Consider the following 19,591-nt stretch of genomic DNA (forward strand, 5'->3'; position numbering starts at 1 on the left):
TCTGGAGATGATGCCTTCTGTTCCTCTAAGGAGGGAATCATGTACTACCAAGACCTGTTTCCTTTGAGGATTGACAGGGTCCTTTTTGTGCAAGGTAGGGTGTAGGTCTCCTGAAAAGTTCAACTTGTTGTCCATAAAGACTCCAAGATCTTTTTCACATGAACTGTTGTGCCTGGTGTCACTCATCCTGTATCTTTGCATTTCAGTTTTTCTGCCTAAGTTTAGTATTTTGTATTTCTCTTTGTTGAAACTCAACAAGTAGAAACATGAACATTTAAAATTAATGTATTCTGCAAAATGTGATCCATTTTGTAGTGGTGTAGTGGTCTCAGCAATGGACTACAACTCTGGAGATTAGGATTTGAATCCCAACTTGGCCATGAAACCCTCAAAGTGCACATGGCAAGTCGTACTTCATCAGCCTGAAAAGCATGCAGTGGCAAACCCTTTCTGAACAAATCAAGCCAAGAAAAAATTGCTTGATAGGGTTGCCTTAAGGTTGCCATAGGTTGGAAATGACATGAAGACTTGCAACAAGAAGTAGTCAATGTACACATTTAAATATTTGTGATTTTTAAAAATCATTGTGATGAGTTTATACAATTAGAATTCCTTTTCTACTGTTGGGTGCATTGATACTTAGTGAAACAAGTATCAAAATGGATGCTTTTGAACACATTTGAGCCAATGGTGAGCACTGTTTGAGTTTGGCTGGCCCACCCATTACAAATCCACATAACAGTAGCAATAACTAGTCCACGTTTTACTATCTTGTATGAAAGAATATCATGGGGGGGGGGGGCTCCTAAAAGTCTTACTTAAATCAAGATATACTATATCCACAACATTTTGTTCATTTATCAAACTTATAACTATCAGAAAAAGAGCTCGGATTACTCTGGCATGACTTGTTTTTGAGAACTCCATGGAGACTTTCCAAGAACCATCTTCATAGCACATTCCTTACTATCAAATAATATGTAGAAACATGTTCCTTTTTTCTTTTCTTTTTTTGTTTTCCTCCTTTTCCTCATCCTTTCACTCTTTTGTTCCTTTCTTGTCTTTCTCACACTTCAACCTGATCTTCAGGTGCTTCCTCTTCTTCCCCTTTTTATCCAAGTGACAAGGATGTTTATATTTCTTTTAACTGTGAAATAAGTTCTGGGACCCTAATGAGATAAATTTGACTTTAGCTGCCTACAGTCACTAAAGAGAAATGAATAGCTCAGACCTGTCAACAGCTTTGTCTCTAATGGTTAGGAATGGTAGCAGAAGTCTGCTGCCTGGTGACTAAAGATTATACTGCACAATGGAGACAGTTTTTAACTGACTGAAATGAATGAGACATAAAACAACAACAACTTTAAAATGCATATTTTTAGCTTTCTTTAGTTTGGGTTTCTGTGAATTTTCCGAGCTGTATGGCCATGTTCCAGACGTTTCGCTCACATCTATGGCAGGCATTCTCAGAGGTTATGAGGGATATTGGAAACTAGGCAAGGAAGGTTTATATATCTGTGGAAGGTCCGGTGGGGAGAAAGAAAATTTGTCTGTTGGAGGCCAGTGTGAATGTTTTAATTAATTACCTTGATTAGCATTAAAAAAAACCTTGCATCTTCAGGGCCTGGCTGGTTCCTGCCTGGGGGATCCTTTATTGGGAGATGTTAGCTGGCCCTGATTGTTTCAAGCCTGGAATTCCCCTGGTTTTGGAGCATTGTTCTTTATTTATTGTCCTGATTTTAGTGTTTTTAAATACTGGTAGCCAGATTTTGTTTATTTTCATGGTTTCATCCTTTCTGTTAAAATTGTCCACATGCTTCTTGTGGATTTCAATGGCTTCTCTGTGTAGCCTGACATGGTGGTTGTTAGAGTGGCCCAGCATTTCTATGTTCTCAAATAATATGCTGTTTCCAGGTTGGTTCATCAAGTGCTCTGCTATGGCTGACTTCTCTGGTTGAGTTAGTCTACAGTGCCTTTCATGTTCCTTAATTCATGGTTAGTTTCTGCGTGTCTTTAATTTGCGTCCTAAATTTCAGAGACAAGTATTCATGTATATACGTTTTTCACTGCACATTTTGGGGCATAGACCACTTTCATGTCTTTTTAACACTCCAGGGTAGCTTGAATCATGTCAGATAATACTAGGATATAATCATACCTATAATTGAAGATGGAGATGAAGGTAGTAAAACAGAGGTTAAAATTAATGTATTTTGCAAAAGGTGTTCCATGTAGCATATGATGTAGTGGTTTGAGCATTGGACTACAACTCTAGAGACCAGGGTTTGAATCTAAATTTCGTCATGAAACCCACAAAGTACCCATGAGCAAGTGGTACGTTATCAGCCTCAAAAAAAGGCAGTGGCAAACCCCTTCTGAACAAATCAAGCCAATAAAATTATTTGATAGGGTCGCCTTGAGGTTACCATAGGTTGGAAATAATTTAAAGACAACATGCAACAAGAAATAGTCAATGTAAATGTAAAGGTAAATGTTTTCCCCTGACATTAAGTCTAGTTGTTTCTGACTTTGAGGTTGGTGCTCCATTTCTAAGCTAAAGAGCCAGTGTTGTCTGTAGACACCTCCAAGGTCATGTGGCTGGCATGACTACATGGAGCACCGTTACCTTCCCCCCGGAGTGGTACCTATTGATCTACTCACATATGCATGTTTTCGAACTGGTAGGTTGGCAGAAGCTGGAGCTAACAGCGGGGCCTCACCCTGCTCCCAAGATTCAAACTGCTGACCTTTTGGTCAGCAAATTCATCAGCTCAATGGTTTAACACATTGAAATATTTGTAATTTTTTAAAATCATTGTGATTAATTTATTCAATTAGAATTCCTTTTCTGCTGTTGTGTGCAATGATACTTAATGAAACAAGTATCAAAATGGATGCCTCTGAACATGTTTTGAGAGTTAGTTTCTAGTACCAGATTGCAACAGAGTTTGCACATAAACACCACTTGTAATCAGGGCAAACATTCTTCATTTCAGCAGCTCAATTTAGGTGGGAGGAAAATGATTTTGTTGCTATTGTTAAACACCTGAGAGGCAGAAAATCTTGCTGATCTACTGCTGATCAAGCAGAGATCAACCAGTAGGTCCCATTTTTTTCTGCGCACCCCTGCTGTAGGCCATTTAGTTGACAACAGATTAGATTGTACATTTTTCACTGGCTGACTGCTAGCAGATTTATTGCACTGGCTTGTACAGAGCTTGTTGAACTCAGTGTGCAATTTATCATTACATCTGAAATAGTTCTGTCATTTTTTATTTACTTACAACAGGATTCTTAAAAGCCAAAGAAAAAAACTAATCACTGGATCTTGAGGACAGAAAGGACAGGGTAATATTTATTTTGTACAAGAGAAGCATTTATAGTCAAGGATTCACTTTAAGGTAAATGTTTATGGAAATTGAATACACCTTTGAATATACTCTTCTAATATAATCTTCTGTAATGTCTCTGGAAATCATTTGGTCAGCCTCTAAGACCAGTCCCACAACAAGTCTGAATAAAGTCAGTTGGGAGCAGAAATGTGAAATCCAGCATGGAGGTTTTATTTATAGCGGAGTGAGGGGAGAGATAATAGTTTTCACAGTACTGGTTAGAGTCATGTATTGTCTGCTTCGTACATGAAAGTTTATTGCACAAATAGTATACCTCTATTAACTTTTATGTTCATTACATTCATTTGCTCTCAACACCATCACCATCTCCCACTAATGTTGAGATGTTTAATGAAATTACTTACACATTCTTTTTGAAATATCAATTGAAGGGAAATATCAAGGGAACAGTGACTCAAAAAGATCTTGTCGTGGGTGTCTACTACAGACCTCCGAGTCAGGATGAAGGACTTGATGAAGCCTTCTGTCAACAACTGACCAAACAGGCACAAAGAAGAGATATAGTAGTCATGGGCGATTTCAATTATCCCGATATCTGCTGGAAAACAAACTCGGCCAAGAGTACACAGTCCAACAAATTCCTCACTTGCCTTACAGACAATTTTATGGTCCAGAAGGTAGAAGAGGCAACAAGGGGATTGGCTACTCTTGATCTAATCTTAACAAATGTGGAAGACCTGATCAATACAGTTGAAGTGGTTGGATCCTTAGGGGCAAGTGACCATGTGCTCCTGCAGTTTGCAATACAAAGGAAGGCTGAAACTAAGACAAGTCAAACACGCATTCTGGACTTTAAGACAGCTGACTTCCAAAAAATGAAGGAATTACTGAGCAGCATTCCATGGACAGCAATATTAAAAGACAAGGGAGTTAAGGATGGATGGGAGTTTTTAAAAAGTGAAATACTCAAGGCGCAAATGCAAACAGTGCCAACAAAGAAGAAAAATAAGACAAGTGCAAAGAAGCCAGAATGGATGTCCAAAGAACTTCTAACTGAGATAAGACTCAAAAGTGACATGCACAAGAAGTGGAAAAGGGGAGAAATCACCAAAGAAGAATTCAAACGTATAGCCAACTCCTGTAGGGAAAAGGTTCGCAAGGCTAAAGCACAAAATGAGCTCAGGCTTGCCAGGGACATAAAAAACAACAAAAAAGGCTTTTTTGCTTACGTTGGTAGAAAAAGGAAGAACAAGGAGGCGATAGGGCCACTGCAAGGAGAAGATGAGGTGATGGTGACAAGGGACACGGCAGAACAACTTAATGCCTTCTTTGCCTCAGTCTTCTCACAAAAAGAAAGCCATCTTCAACCTCAGCAACATGGAATAGATGAAGGATTGGGGGAAATCCAACCCCAAATAGGGAAACAAGTTGTCCAGGAACACCTGGCTGCTCTAAACGAATTCAAGTCCCCAGGGGCAGATCAGCTACATCCAAGAGTATTGAAGGAACTAGCAGAAGTTATTTCAGAACCACTGGCAATTATCTTCGAGAGTTCTTGGAGAAGGGGAGAAGTCCCAGAAGATTGGAGGAGGGCGAATGTGGTCCCTATCTTCAAGAAGGGAAAAAAGAACGACCCAAACAATTACCGTCCGGTCAGCCTCACATCAATACCAGGCAAAATTCTGGAAAAGATCATTAAGGAAGTGGTCTGCGAACACTTAGAAACAAATGCGGTCATTGCTAATAGTCAACACGGATTTACCAAAAACAAGTCATGCCAGACTAATCTGGTCTCTTTTTTCGATAGAGTTACGAGTTGGGCCGATACAGGGAATGCTGTGGATGTAGCGTACCTGGATTTCAGTAAGGCCTTCGACAAAGTCCCCCACGACCTTCTGGCAAACAAACTAGTAAAATGTGGGCTAGACAAAACTACGGTTAGGTGGATCTGTAATTGGCTAAGCGAACGAACCCAAAGGTTGCTCACCAATGCGTCGTCTTCATCATGGAAAGAAGTGACAAGTGGAGTGCCGCAGGGCTCCGTCCTGGGCCCGGTTCTGTTCAACATCTTTATTAACGACTTAGACGAAGGGTTAGAAGGCACGATCATCAAGTTTGCGGACGACACCAAACTGGGAGGGATAGCTAACACTCCAGAAGACAAGAGAAGAATTCAAAACGATCTTGACAGACTAGAGAGATGGGCTGAAACGAACAAAATGAAGTTCAACAGGAACAAATGCAAGATACTTCACTTCGGCAGAAAAAATGGAATGCAAAGATACAGAATGGGGGACGCTTGGCTTGTCAGCAGTGTGTGCGAAAAAGACCTTGGAGTCCTCGTGGACAACAAGTTAAACATGAGCCAACAATCTGATGCGGCAGCTAAAAAAGCCAACGGGATTCTGGCCTGCATAAATAGGGGTATAGTGTCTAGATCCAGGGAAGTCATGCTCCCCCTCTATTCTGCCTTGGTCAGACCACACCTGGAATACTGTGTCCAATTTTGGGCACCGCAGTTGAAGGGAGATGTTGACAAGCTGGTATGTGTCCAGAGGAGGGCGACTAAAATGATTAAGGGTCTGGAGAACAAGCCCTATGAGGAGCGACTTAAAGAGCTGGGCATATTTAGCCTGCAAAACAGAAGGCTGAGAGGAGACATGATAGCCATGTACAAATATGTGAGGCGAAGTCATAGGGAGGAGGGAGCAAGCTTGTTTTCTGCTGCCCTGCAGACTAGGACACAGAACAATGGCTTCAAACTCCAGGAAAGGAGATTCTACCTGAACATCAGGAAGAACTTCCTCACTGTGAGAGCTGTTCGGCAGTGGAACTCTCTCCCCCGGGCTGTGGTGGAGGCTCCTTCTTTGGAGGCTTTTAAGCAGAGGCTGGATGGCCATATGTCAGGGGTGCTTTGAATGCGATTTCCTGCTTCTTAGCGGGGGTTGGACTGGATGGCCCATGAGGTCTCTTCCAACTCTACTATTCTATGATTCTATGATTTAACTTTCATATGCAAAATTAATTGTTAAATGTTTTTGTTCCTGTTATGGGCATTGACTCAAACTTCCGTGATCCAATTCTAGGGTTTTCTTGACAAGTTTTATTGCCAGGTTTATCATTACCTTCCATTGCAGCTGAGAGTGTGTGATTTTCCTAAGATCACATAGTGATTATTGTGGCTGAGGTTATATTTGAAGCCTGATTTCCCCATACAGACCTTTACACCACATTGACTCTTAATACCACTCATTTAACCTGTTACCCCCTTCATAATTTTATTCTCATAGGGATTTTGGTTAAAATTGATCTTAATTATTTCTGACAATGCAATCCTTATCCAGGCAATTTTGAGTATCGTAATCTGGGATATTTTCTGATCCCAAGAGAATTAATAGGGTATAAAATATAAAGAGCCAGAAAACTCACTGTGCATAACAAACACTCTCTTTCAACAACCTAAAAGACAGCTTTATACCTGGACTTCAGCAGATGGTTAACGCCGAAATCAAATGGACTACATCCCTTGCAGCCAAAGCTGGCGGACATCCATCCAATCGGTGAAAATAAGACCTGGAGCTGACTGTAGTTCATATCTTGAATTTATTGCACAATTTAGAATCAGACTAAAGAGATTGGGAAAATACACAGACCAGTTAGATATGATCTCACAAATATTCCTAGTGAATACGCAATGGAAGTGAAGAACAGATTTTAGGGACTAGATTTAATAACTAGAGTCCCAGAAGAACTATGGACAGAAGTTCACAACATTGTTCAGGAGGCGGCAACAAAGTTCGTCCCCAAATAAAAGAAAACCAAGAAGGCAACATGGTTGTCTGCTGAGACATTGGAAGTAGCCCAAGAAAGAAGGCAAAAGGAAACAGTGATAGGGGGAGATATGCCCAATTAAATGCACAATTCCAAAGGTTAGCCAGAAGAGACAAGGAACTATTTTTAAACAAGCAATGCGTGGAAGTGGAAGAAGACAATAGAATAGGAAGGACAAGAGACCTCTTCCAGAAAATCAGAAACATCAGAGGTAAATTTCAGGCAAAAATGGGCATGATTAAAAACAAAGATGGCAAGTAAGTAAGTAAATAAATAACTTTATTCTTATACCCCGCCACCATCTCCCAACAGGGACTCGCGGCGGCTAACAAAACAAATACAACAGTTAAAACACATTACAGTAAATAAAACCACAATAAAATCAACACTATAAAACAATACATTACAATGATCATAAAAGTCATTTAAAAGCATAAAATGAGTAAAGACATAGTAAAATGGAATGAACCACCAGGTTAATGGAGGGGGTAGTATGGAGGGGACATTTGAACTAAAGTGCAGTAATATTGTTATAAAGTGCAAGGACCTAACAGAAGTTGAAGAGAATCAAGAAAAGGTGGTGAGACTATACAGAAGATCTGTATAGGAAGGATAATAATATCGAGGATAGCTTTGCCGGTGTGGTGAGTGAAATAGAACCAGACATCCTGAGGAGCGGGGTTGAATGGGCCTTAAGAAGCATTGCTAATAAAAAGGCTGCAGGAAACGATTGGATCTCAGCTGAGTTGTTTAAAATCTTGAAAGATGGTGCTGTCAAGGTGATGCATGCCATATGTCAGCAAATATGGAAAACACAAGAATGGCCATCAGATTGGAAAAATTCATTTATATCCCCATACCAAAAAAATGAAACTAAAGAATGCTCAAACTTTCGTACAGTGGCACTTATTTCCCATGCCAGTAAGGTAATGCTCAAGATCCTGCAAGGCAGACTCCAGCAATACATGGAGCGAGAGTTGCCAGATGTCTAAACTGGGTTTAGAAAAGGTAGAGGAATGAGAGACCAAAATTCCAATATCCACTGGATAACGGGGGAAGCTAGGGAGTCTCAGGAAAACATCTATTTCTATTTTATTGACTATTCTAAAGCCTTTGACTGTGTGAATCATAATAAATTGTGGCAAGTTCTTGGTGGTATGGGGATACCAAGTCACCTTGTCTGTCTCCTGTATAACGACCAAAGAGCAACAGTAAGAACAAACCACGGAACAACAGACTGGTTCAAGATTGGGAAAGGAGTACGGCAGGGCTATATACTTTCACCCTACCTATTCAACTTGTACGCAGAACATATCATGTGACATGCAGGGCTTGATGAATCCAAGGCTGGAGTTAAAAATTTCTGGAAGAAACATTAACAACCATAGATATGCAGATGATACCACTCTGATGGCTGAAAGTGAAGAGGAACTGAGGAGCCTTATCACCAAGGTGAAAAAAGAAAGTGCCAAAGCTGGGTTGCAGTTAAACATCAGGAAAAGAAGGTTATGGCAACCAGACTGATTGATACCAGGCAAATAGAGGGAGAAAAAATGGAGGCAATGGCTTTATATTTCTAGGCCTACTTCAGATCAGACTGCAGCCAGGAAATCAGAATATGTTTACTTCTTGGGAGGAGAGCAATGACCAACCTTGATAAAATAGTGAAGAGTAGAGACATCACACTGGCAACGAAGGCCCACATAGTTAAAGCAATGGTATTCCCCATAGTATCCTATGGATGCGAGAGCTGGATCATAAGAAAGGCTGAGCAAAGGAAGATAGACACTTTTGAACTGTGGTGTTGGAAGAAAATTCTGAGAGTGCCTTGGACCGCAAGAAGCTCCAACCAGTCCATACTTCAGGAAATAATGCCCGGCTGCTCACTGGAGGGAAGGATATTAGAGGCAAAGATGAAGTACTTTGGCCACATAATGAGAAGACAGGAAAGCTTGGAGAAGATCATGATGCTGGGGAAAATGGAAGGAAAAAGGAAGAGGAGCCGACAAAGAGCAAGATAGATGGATGGTATCCTTTAAGTGACTGGCTTGACCTTGAAGGATCTGGGGGTGGCGATGGCCAACAGGAAGCTCTGGCGTGGGCTGGTCCATGAGGTCACAAAGAGTCAGAAGTGACTGAATGAATAAACAACAACAAAGAAAACAAATGATGACACGAAGTAGAAAAATTGTTTTCAGTATACAATAGTCTTCCCTGTTTACTAAAATGTAATGAACACAGATGCAACAGATTTGAGAGGATACTTTTTGTCACAGTTGTTCTTGTTTGTTAAAGAACTTTTATATGTAGCAGTTACTCAAAATTCAAGAACATTGTTTGTAGTCTTTTGGGTAACAATGTCCTAAAATGTATTGTCAAAGGCTTTCATGGCCAGGATCTCTGGATTGTTGTGAGTTTTTCAAACTCATTGTGAGCACCATTAGATTCCCCACATACAATTTGGTACAATGGCTGGCCGCACAACTACAAACCTATATTGGGCTCACTACACACTACATTAAGGAATCAGCCCACTTCATTGAAAAAATCAGCACTCCCAAACTCAATGCCAATGACAAACTGATCAGCTTTGATGTGGTGTCTCTATTCACCAAGGTCCCCATAGCAGACACCATTACACTCATTACCTGGAATTTCCCAGAAGACATCACAGCCCTGTTTCAACATTGCCTCACTACAAGTTACTTCCAGTGGGATAATGAATTCTATGAACACGAAGATGGAGTAGCCATGGGGAGCCCTCTTAGCCCTGTTATAGAAATTTTTTACATTGAACACTTTGAGAAACAAGCCCTGGAAACAGCAACAAAAAAGCCCACTATGGTTCTGATATGTGGATGACATGTTCACCATTTGGAGCCATGGAGAAGAAAAACTAAATGAGTTCCTGACAACATCAACAACATCCATTTAAACATCCAATTTACCATGGAAAAAGAAAATGAAGGAAAACTATCATTTCTAGATATAGTAGTTATCTGTAAACCAGATCAATGATTGGGCCACACAGTTTACAGAAAACTTATGCACATTGATAGATACTTTGATAAAAACTCCAGCCACCATCCAAGTTTTTTTTTTTTTTTTTTAAAGCACAATTAAAGCCCTGGTAGACTGTGCAAACAGGATCTGTGAACTCCCAACTCCTCCAAGGTGAACTGAACCACCTAAACTGGGCTGTGCAGGCTGATGGGTATTCTACGACAGACCTCAGAGGAGCTGCAAGACTAAGAACAAGCCACAAGAATAAAGACAAAGATCCACCTAGAGGAAATGTGTTCTTACCATATTTCAAGGGATCGACTGACCGCATAGGTAAGCTGATGAAGAAATATAACTTACAAACTGTCAGACCCAAGGCAGCAGGGCACCAAGAACCATACACGGAGGCCAATCTCTATCTAATATCTTTATTAAGTAAATAAATAAAAGCAATAAAAACAAGTGAAGAATATAGTTCAGAGGCAGACCTTTCAAATAAGGTCAAATATAGTCCAAAAATGTATTGTCCAATAAATGATATTAGATGTGTTGTCGAAGGCTTTCATGGCCGGGATCACAGGGTTGTTGTATGTCTTTCGGGCTGTGTGGCCATGTTCCAGAAGCATTCTCTCCTGACGTTTCGCCCACATCTATGGCAGGCATCCTCAGAGGTTGTGAGGTGTATGTCTTTCGGGCTGTGTGGCCATGTTCCAGAAGCATTCTCTCCTGACGTTTCGCCCACATCTATGGCAGGCATCCTCAGAGGTTGTGAGGGTAGTGATATTAGAGTTCAAAGTTTTAATCCAAAACCGAAACACACACTATTGCCAAGCAATAGTGTGGGGAAATGCCAGAGTCTTAGGAGTCCAAGGTAGCTTGACAACAAGGCTGGATACAATCTTGATTCTTTAACAAGGTCCGTGGTTAAAACAAGGCAAGGCAAATCTTGAATACTTGATCCGGGAAGCAAGGAACTGGGGTTGCGAAGTCCACACACGATCTTACTCCTGAAGCTGCTCTGTTGACTCCGCAAAGATTCTCCCGTGTCAGGCACCTATATTGGGGTCTCGTTTTCCCGCCAACAACCTCTTTCCCTAGAGAACGGGAAGTGAAACCCAACTTTGTCCAGATGCAAGACTCCTTAGAATTTCCCAAGGGAAGCAGGTCTAATCAGCCTGTTGTTTGGCTGCAATCCGTAAACTCCTGCGATTCTGTTCCCTCACTCCTCTGTCTGCAGAATAGGACTGTCTCCTAGGGAACGGGGGCGAGGAATGCCCAAGGTCTGTTTTACTGAGTTCTTGGGTACAAACATCAACATCCGGCAGGTGAAAAGATTCCGGCTCTTGTTGAACCGGCGAAAACCCCATGTTTTCGTCTTCATCTGCCACGATGGCACTAGGAACAGGACTACAAGGCCCATGAGGCATCACACTAACCATCTACATACCCACCAAGAAAATTCAACAAATGCTACGTTCAGCAAATGATAAGAGGGATCCTCTACTGCAGGCATCTACCATATACTGTGCAGCTGTGAACAAGTCTACCAAATGCCACGCCCAGATACAAATCAAAGAATACAAAAGGCACTGCAGATAAATTCAACCAGAAAAGTCAGCTATGGCAGACTACTTAATAAACCAACCTGACACAGAATTTTATTTGAGAACACAGAAATTTTGGACCACTCTGACAACCACTTTGCCAGACTACAGAGAGAAGCCATTGAGATCCACAAGCATGTGGACAATTTCAACAGAAAGGAGGAATCCATGAAAATGAACATCTGGTTACCAGTATTAAAAAACACTCAAGACAGTAAATACTGAACACCACTCAGAAACAGGGAACTCCAGACACCAAGCAATCAAGGGCCAGTTAACACTTCCCTAACAGAGGATGCCTCCAGGCAACAAAAGCCAGGGTACCTCTATGCAGATACCTTTACTGATTGACTTTGCTAACTTCATGGCTAATTCAAGCTTGCTAATTGCAACATGCCCACTTTCTTTAAACAGACATGGGTTTTTGCCTTCCACCCTGGACATTCCACACTCCACTTTCCTCACTACCAACAGAACCTCTGAAGATGCCAGCAAGTGAAATGTTAGAAGAGAGTGCTGCTGAAACATGGCCATACAGCCCAAAAAACTCACAGGAACCCAATGTCCTAAAATTCTTGTTTTGTAGACCTTATGTGTCAGCAACAAAGCATGAACCTGAATTACTTTGAATGTCACATCTACCTAGATTTTTGGGGGGGGGGGGGGCAGTAGTTCATATTTTAGCCTCAAAGATGTGTGGAAATTTGGATTTACCATTCAATGACTTTTCTTAATTATCCCAAATTTCTCATGTTTAGCAACTCCCTTATTTTTTATTCTCTTCTATATCACATCCAGTCATTTCTTTAAAACACTGAAGTATCATAGCTATAACAAACAGAAAAGCTTGGTTAATAGGCAGCCTTTCATTGTCACAAAGCTATGATGGGTAGACATATGAATTGAAAAGGTCTGGGGGAAACCCATATTGATAGCTTGCAGACATATTCTGCCATGTGTGCATTTATCTGTCCAAAATACTATATAAATTGTGCCAGAAGCAGCTGCTGTTATTTTCATAATCAAAGAATTATTGTAAATTCCTCAGTCAGGAATCCTAAGAAAAATAAATCTGCTTCATTATCCCTGAACAGCTACAGTAGAGTCTCACTTATCCAACATAAACGGGCCTGTGGAATGTTGGATAAGTGAAAATGTTGGATAATAAGGAGGGACTAAGGAAAAGCCTTTTAAACATCAAATTACATTATGATTTTACAAATTAAGCACCAAAACATCATGTTTTACAACAAATTGACAGAAAAAGCAGTTCAATACACAGTAATGTTATGTAGTAATTACTGTATTTACAAATTTAGCACCCAAACATCACAATGTATTGAAAACATTGACTACACAAACATTGACAACTAAAAGGCCAACCGCGTTGGATAATACAGAACATTGGATAAGTGGAGGTTGGATAAGTGAGACTCTACTGTATTGATATGCATTTGAATATAGGATGTCACTATAGATCAGCACTATCTATTCAAAATATTAATAAAGATATGATTGGGACTTTCAAAAGAAGAAAGCACCTACCTACTCATTATCTTCAACTTTGTACATAGCTTTTTAGGGAGGCCCACTTTATCCTTCAAGAAAGCAACTTGCCAATGACAAATGCATATATACTGTTGTGAAATGCAATAGGCACAACATACCTGAAATTGTCCTGCTATCATCATCATCATGACAGAGTTCATATTGTGCTGAATTTTTCCTATAGTTATAAAGGGTCATATAAATATTTTCGCTAAATTGTGTTCAAGACATACCAATAGTCATGGGTCTGTTGTAGATACAGTTTATAAAATAATTCATCTGAAAACTTGTGTTGCACATTACAAATTATCTATACACATTGTAAAAGTGAAAATCTGTATTTGTGTATGTGGCACGGGTGTGTGTTCACACAGACAGCCTCCGACCTCCACAAATAGGCTATAGTTCCCAGTACTGAGGAGGGAGTTCCCACCAAGTCACTCCCTCCCAAGACATTGCAGGTTACAGCGAGCATATCCCAGTGTTCCTTTCTCTCTCCATTTGCATGACCCCGCTAACTGCCTCTCTCTTAACCCTTTCCTACCCTATCCTATGGCACACAGCAAACAGAGGAATTGAGCAGCAACTGAACATTCTGAAGGGCTTTGGGGATAATTCACCATGATTTATAGGAGTTGTAGGGACTAGGATGTATGGTTCACTTGCAATCTAAGACCACTCTGAACCCACCAACGATGGACCTGGAACTAACTTGCCATACAGACTCAACATGGCCACATTTGCATACTGGCAGGGTTTGGGGGTGATTGACCTTGACATCCAGGAGTTATAGTTCACCCGTATTCAAAGAACACTGAATCCATCTGATGACGGGTCTGGACCAAACTTGGCACACAAACCCAACATGGCCAACTGTGAACACTGGCAGGCTTTGCAGGTGATTGACCTTGGCACCAGAAAGTTATAGTTCACCTGTATTCAGAGAACACTGAATCCAAGAGATGACGGATCTGGACCAAACTTGGCACACAGACCCAACATGGCCAACAGTGAATACTGGCAGGATTGTGGGTGATTGACTTTGGCATCAGAGAGTTATAGTTCACCCATATTCAGAGAATATGGAATCGAGCAGATGACGGATCTTGACCAAATGTGCTACATAGATTCAGCATGGTCAACTGTGAACCTGACAGGTGTTTCAGGAAGATTTCCCTGGGATTCTGGGAGTTGTAGTTCACCCTTTTCTAGAGAACACTGAAACCAGATGATTACAGATCCGGACCAAACTTGCCACACAGACCCAACTTTGAATACTGGCAGGGTTTGGGGGTGATTGAATTTGGCATCTGGGAGTTACAGTTCACCCGTATTAGAAAACACTGAACCCAGCCAACATCAGATCTGGAACAAACTTGGCACACAGACCCAATATGGCCAACTATGAATACTGGGAGAGTTTTGGGAGGGTTGACCCAAGATTTTGGGAAATTGTAGTTCACCCACATTCTTATGCATTTTCTAATGCAAGCATTCATAAAAACCAAAGTAAAGACTGAGTTTTTTTTTCCAAAGACATAGTGTAACATGACCAAACTGATATTACCTAACATCCAAAAGCAAACAAGGCCCTTTTCAAATAACCCTGGCATCACTGGGTACCCAAACTAGAACACTAATAAGAAGAATATTCAACATTATTCTTTTAAATTGAATTGTATTCTTTCTGAAAAGGCCATGCCTATACTTAGGTTTACAGTAACTGGAAGAAGCATTACCTTGTTAACAGTGAAGTTACTCATGGACAAAAAGATTTTCAAAGTCAAGTGTTTGCAAGATTGTGGGCAAACTAGCTCTTTGAGGTGATGCCATCTAATTACATATATAAATATCTTCCAGTGTTCAAATATTTGTGAGGAAATTTCTTATGAGTGTGACTAATACCACTGGCTTAATGTAGACAAAGTGCAGGTGGAGGTTGTGCAAGCTTTCCCATGGATATCTGCCAATGCACCTGAGTAATTTCCACCAGAAACTTCCCATTAGTGGAAAATCTGGGCAACTAATGAGCAAGTATAACCTGCAGCACATAACTGAATCCTGTGTGAATGGATGTTATTACTACAATGCACTTTTTGATGCATGATGGTATGCATGCTGCTGTTTTAAGAATATTTCTAATTGGGTTTTAGCATGTGTCTCTTGCAAAATAATTTCCTTCAATTACCTTTATGTTTCTGTTCTTGAATCCAAAATTCTAAGTTGGTTTCTTCCATAATGCAAATTGATTAATACGCAATGTTGTGATAATCCAGATGCATGTAAGTTTTTCTTGTGCTGAAGATGTCCATAATGCCTGTTGAAAAAAATGGCATAATGAAAAATGCTACTGCATAGTGAAAGAAGAAGGCAAAGCAATTATTGCTCTTGTGCCTTAAATCCCCTGAGTCAAAAGGAAAAATTTTCAATAGTTGATAACAGCATAATCTAAAGAACTGCCTGCACTTCCATGAATATACAAGAACACTGTAAATATGGTTGGGGAAGGGTACTTCTCATTCCTCTGCTATCTGAAATGTGGAAAATCGTAATTTATTTATTATTTATTTCCAATATTTCTACCCCGCCCTTCTCCCCGAGGGAACTCAGGGCGGCTTACACAACTGGCAGGATCACTACCAGTACATCATAATACAATAAAATAAGAATAAAACAGTTAAAATAGTTAAATAACATAGTAGAATACAATATATAATAGATTTAACACAGTGGAACACCGAATATATATGCCAATCATCCATCAGACCTTGTTCAAAACATTATCCAGCCAGACTACAATGTCAGATGTCTATGAGATCTACTGAAATCTTTTTTTACATGATAAAAACAAAACTTCTCAGGCACAGCTTTTATAGGGGTCCTTTTGATCCGTTGGATTTTGATCATATATTGTGCTTTTGCTGCTGTGATTTGGTCACTTTATTATTTTAGTCATTTGTTGTTTTGTCATTTTATTGTTAATTTTAGCAGCCCTAAGTGACCCCCTTGGGTTGGAAGGACAGGATATGAACATATCAATAAATATATATTTAAAATCTTTCAGTTTACTTGCTAGTAGACTTTACTTTCCAGCTATCTGCCTTGAGCAACAGGTGTAATTAGCCTGGCTGCTGAATTTAGATCACAACAAAATTCCAAAGCAAGTGAGCAGAATGTAGTTTGAAAGAAAAGTTGATTAAATTTCAAAGGAAGCAAAAAGGTTATTGAAAACCTAGGCATCCTTTCTTGGACATAAATTCTTAAGATGCCATCACATTTTCTCTTTACTTAAAAGTTACTTAAAAGGCTAATACAAAACGTTTTTGGACTGCAGTGCCCAGAATCTCTCAACGAACATGCCCTTTGAAAAAAGTTTAAGTAACAATACCAAAATAAAAATCCAGAGATTCTACAAATTATCAGACTAAGTCAGCAAGGGCAATAAATGGAAAGCTTGCTTTTTCACTGTTTCTATTAGGCAGTATCACCTTTTTTTCAGAAGAAATCAGTCAGTCCCAGGTGCGCAACAGAATATGGAAACATAATGGCACCACTTTTTCATCCAGGTTCATAGAATCATAGAATAATAGAGTTGGAAGAGACCTCAAGGGCCATCCAGTCCAACCTCCTGCCAAGAAGCAGGAAATCTCATTCAAAGCACCCCCAACAGATGGCCATCCAGCCTCTGCTTAAAAGCCTCCAAAGAAGGAGCCCCCACCACACCCCAGGGCAGAGAGTTCCACTGCCGAACAGCTCTCACAGTGAGGAAGTTCTTCCTAATGTTCAGGTGGAATAATGTATTGAACAGCTAACCATCAGTGTCAGACATCCTTTCGGATGGTTAGCTGTTCAATACATTATTTTCACCACACAAGTAATGGTATTTTACATCCATATATAGATATCATATATCTGTCATTATCAAAGTGACACAACTTTTCCAGTTTTGTTGCAGTTTAAGAAACTCTAGTTGATTTCATAAGCTGGGAAACATAATGAAATCCCAATATTCATACACATATTGCTACTTCAATAGAGAATTTGTCACGAAGGTGCCATGGTTGTATCTTCAAAAGATGAGCCTTCAACCAGATTAAGTAAATGACTCTAGCTTCCATCAGTACAACAAATAACTTGAAAAACAGCAAATGAAGAGAGAGTACCTGGGGATTCCTCTGTTTCCTCTTCTTTAATTGGGGTGATTAGCCAGATATTTCCTCTTTTTTTTAGAGAGGTTCATAACCATGATACCTTTTCATTTTGGATTAAAGCCTTGATTTATGCACTGCTGTACAGCCATAAAAATCTCATAAGTCTTTTATAAACCCTGACACTTGTACAAACAGGAAGAAAAATGAGTGCTCATTACCAAGTTCATCAAGCATTTTTGCTATGTGAAAAAACAGTGGTTTAAACCTGTAGAATTTTGTGACTATATTTTTTATCTTTCTCTGTATTTGGTAGCATGCTTGTACAGTCCTTATTTTGCAGAAATTCCTTTAAAAACTGATCTGGCCCACATATCTCATATAGTGTTGAATGTATATTGAAAAAATATGGAAGTTTAGTTCTTACTACGATTATAAATGGAAAAGAATCCAAAATTACAAAAACATCATTTTAGAAATATACTGCATTGTGTTGGAAGAAAACAAAGAGCAAAGTGTGTTGCACATTGTATCAGTGTACAGTTTTTTTCCATCTTCTGATGCCTCACTTTTGATGCCTCACTCTTTCGATATTTGCAGATTATGGACAAGTTCTATTTAATCAACAAGAGGTTTCCTTTTTTGTCAAGTCTTCTTGCCTACAGAAAGAACAAGCCTCTTCTTGAATCACTTTAAATGCATGCAAAAGCTCTTTTAGCTTTATCTCACACTAAAATGTCATACAAATTTCAGCTGATTCCATTTGGTATGGTTCCTGACCCATTTGATAAGTGAGAGCTTCCTGCATATGTGAAAGTCTGTTTGGTGTATCGGTTTGAGTGTTGGACTAGGACTCTGGGAGACCAGATCCAAATCCTTACTCAACTGTGGAAACCCACTGGGAGACCTTGAGCAAGTCACACACTCTCTCCTCCCCTCTGAGGAAGGCAGTGGCAAATCTCTAAATAAATCTTGGTAATAAAACTGTAGGAAAGGGTCACTATGAGGTGGAGTTGCTTTAAAGACACAGAACAACAACAATCACATATGTGGCCTTCAACACTCATCCCACTTCCATTATACTTGCAATGTTATGCGTTGCTGTGTGACAACATGTACCACTTTATTTTATCGTGTGCGCCACAGGGGAGTAGTTACATATGAAAAACTGTTTTGTCACATGAAAAATTAAAAGGACTCCAATGTAGACTATATCTCTGTCTAACCCAGTACACTAAACAGTACACCGTAGTGGTTCACTCATTCTCTCTCTTCAGTTGGTATTTGTAATTTACATGGCGGTAGGGAATTATCCTTTTAAAAGATACATCTTTAATGTTTCTTTCATTAGAACTATATTCTTGTTGAATGTAAAAAAGAAAAAAGACGGAAGCCATGCTTTTTGAAAAGCTGTGTGGAAGCTTAGTACTTAGTATAATAATAAATGTGAAATGGTCTAAAATGACAAATACATCCTTTTGTAAATGTACTGGACTAAGCAGGGATAAAATAAACAGCAAGATATGTGATGCCAGGATGTCATATGATCAAAGATAATACATTGAATAGCTCATACCTATTATTTCAGATAAAATGAATAATTCAGTACAAAGGTGTTATGATCACTTCTGATGGAGAGAGAGAGAAAATGTATGCATGACTCAAAGATTCAGTCACAAGGAAACGCAGTGCTGCTTTTAAATAATAATGTCAATTCTGAGTATGAGGTGATGTACAGGTTTTGCTTGTACTATTTTTCCAAATAATTTGAATGGAAATATTGGATTGGCTAACCTTATGTCAGGTCTGTTAGTTAGATAAACCTTCCAACTGTTCCAAACTGAAGCATGTATAGTTGGGACTGAAAGCATCTGCTGCTTTTTTCATTCAGCGTATTGTAAAATGTACTATCATCACATTTTAAAAATAAAATAATTTATTAAACTGAAAGGGGATTACAATAAAAAAATACATGGCTTTTTCTTTTCACAGGGAGCTTCATCCCAGTAGGAAATCCTTTTAGCCGAACTTCATCAGCTGGACTATGCATGGTAAGGAATACCTGCTTTTGCATATATATAAAAAAGAATATAAACATTTAAAA

At 39.6% G+C, this 19,591-nt stretch overlaps 1 protein-coding gene across 8 annotated transcripts in view; it reads left to right on the forward strand.

Moving 5' to 3' along the window:
• Nucleotides 1-19,591, forward strand: part of ahi1 (Abelson helper integration site 1) — a 143,623-nt gene that overhangs the window by 94,898 nt on the left and 29,134 nt on the right. For 6 of the 8 annotated variants that reach the window (XM_008114528.3, XM_008114529.3, XM_062978334.1 and 3 more), the window contains one exon: nt 19,480-19,538. In XM_008114528.3, coding sequence (XP_008112735.2) covers nt 19,480-19,538 — 59 coding nt within the window. Of the gene's footprint in view, nt 1-3,289; nt 3,408-10,298; nt 10,492-19,479; nt 19,539-19,591 lie in introns of those variants that run through there. The other 2 variants (XM_062978344.1, XM_062978342.1) reach the window with 2 other exon arrangements.

Source organism: Anolis carolinensis, chromosome 1 (assembly GCF_035594765.1).
Source record: "Anolis carolinensis isolate JA03-04 chromosome 1, rAnoCar3.1.pri, whole genome shotgun sequence".
NCBI lineage: Eukaryota > Metazoa > Chordata > Lepidosauria > Squamata > Dactyloidae > Anolis > Anolis carolinensis.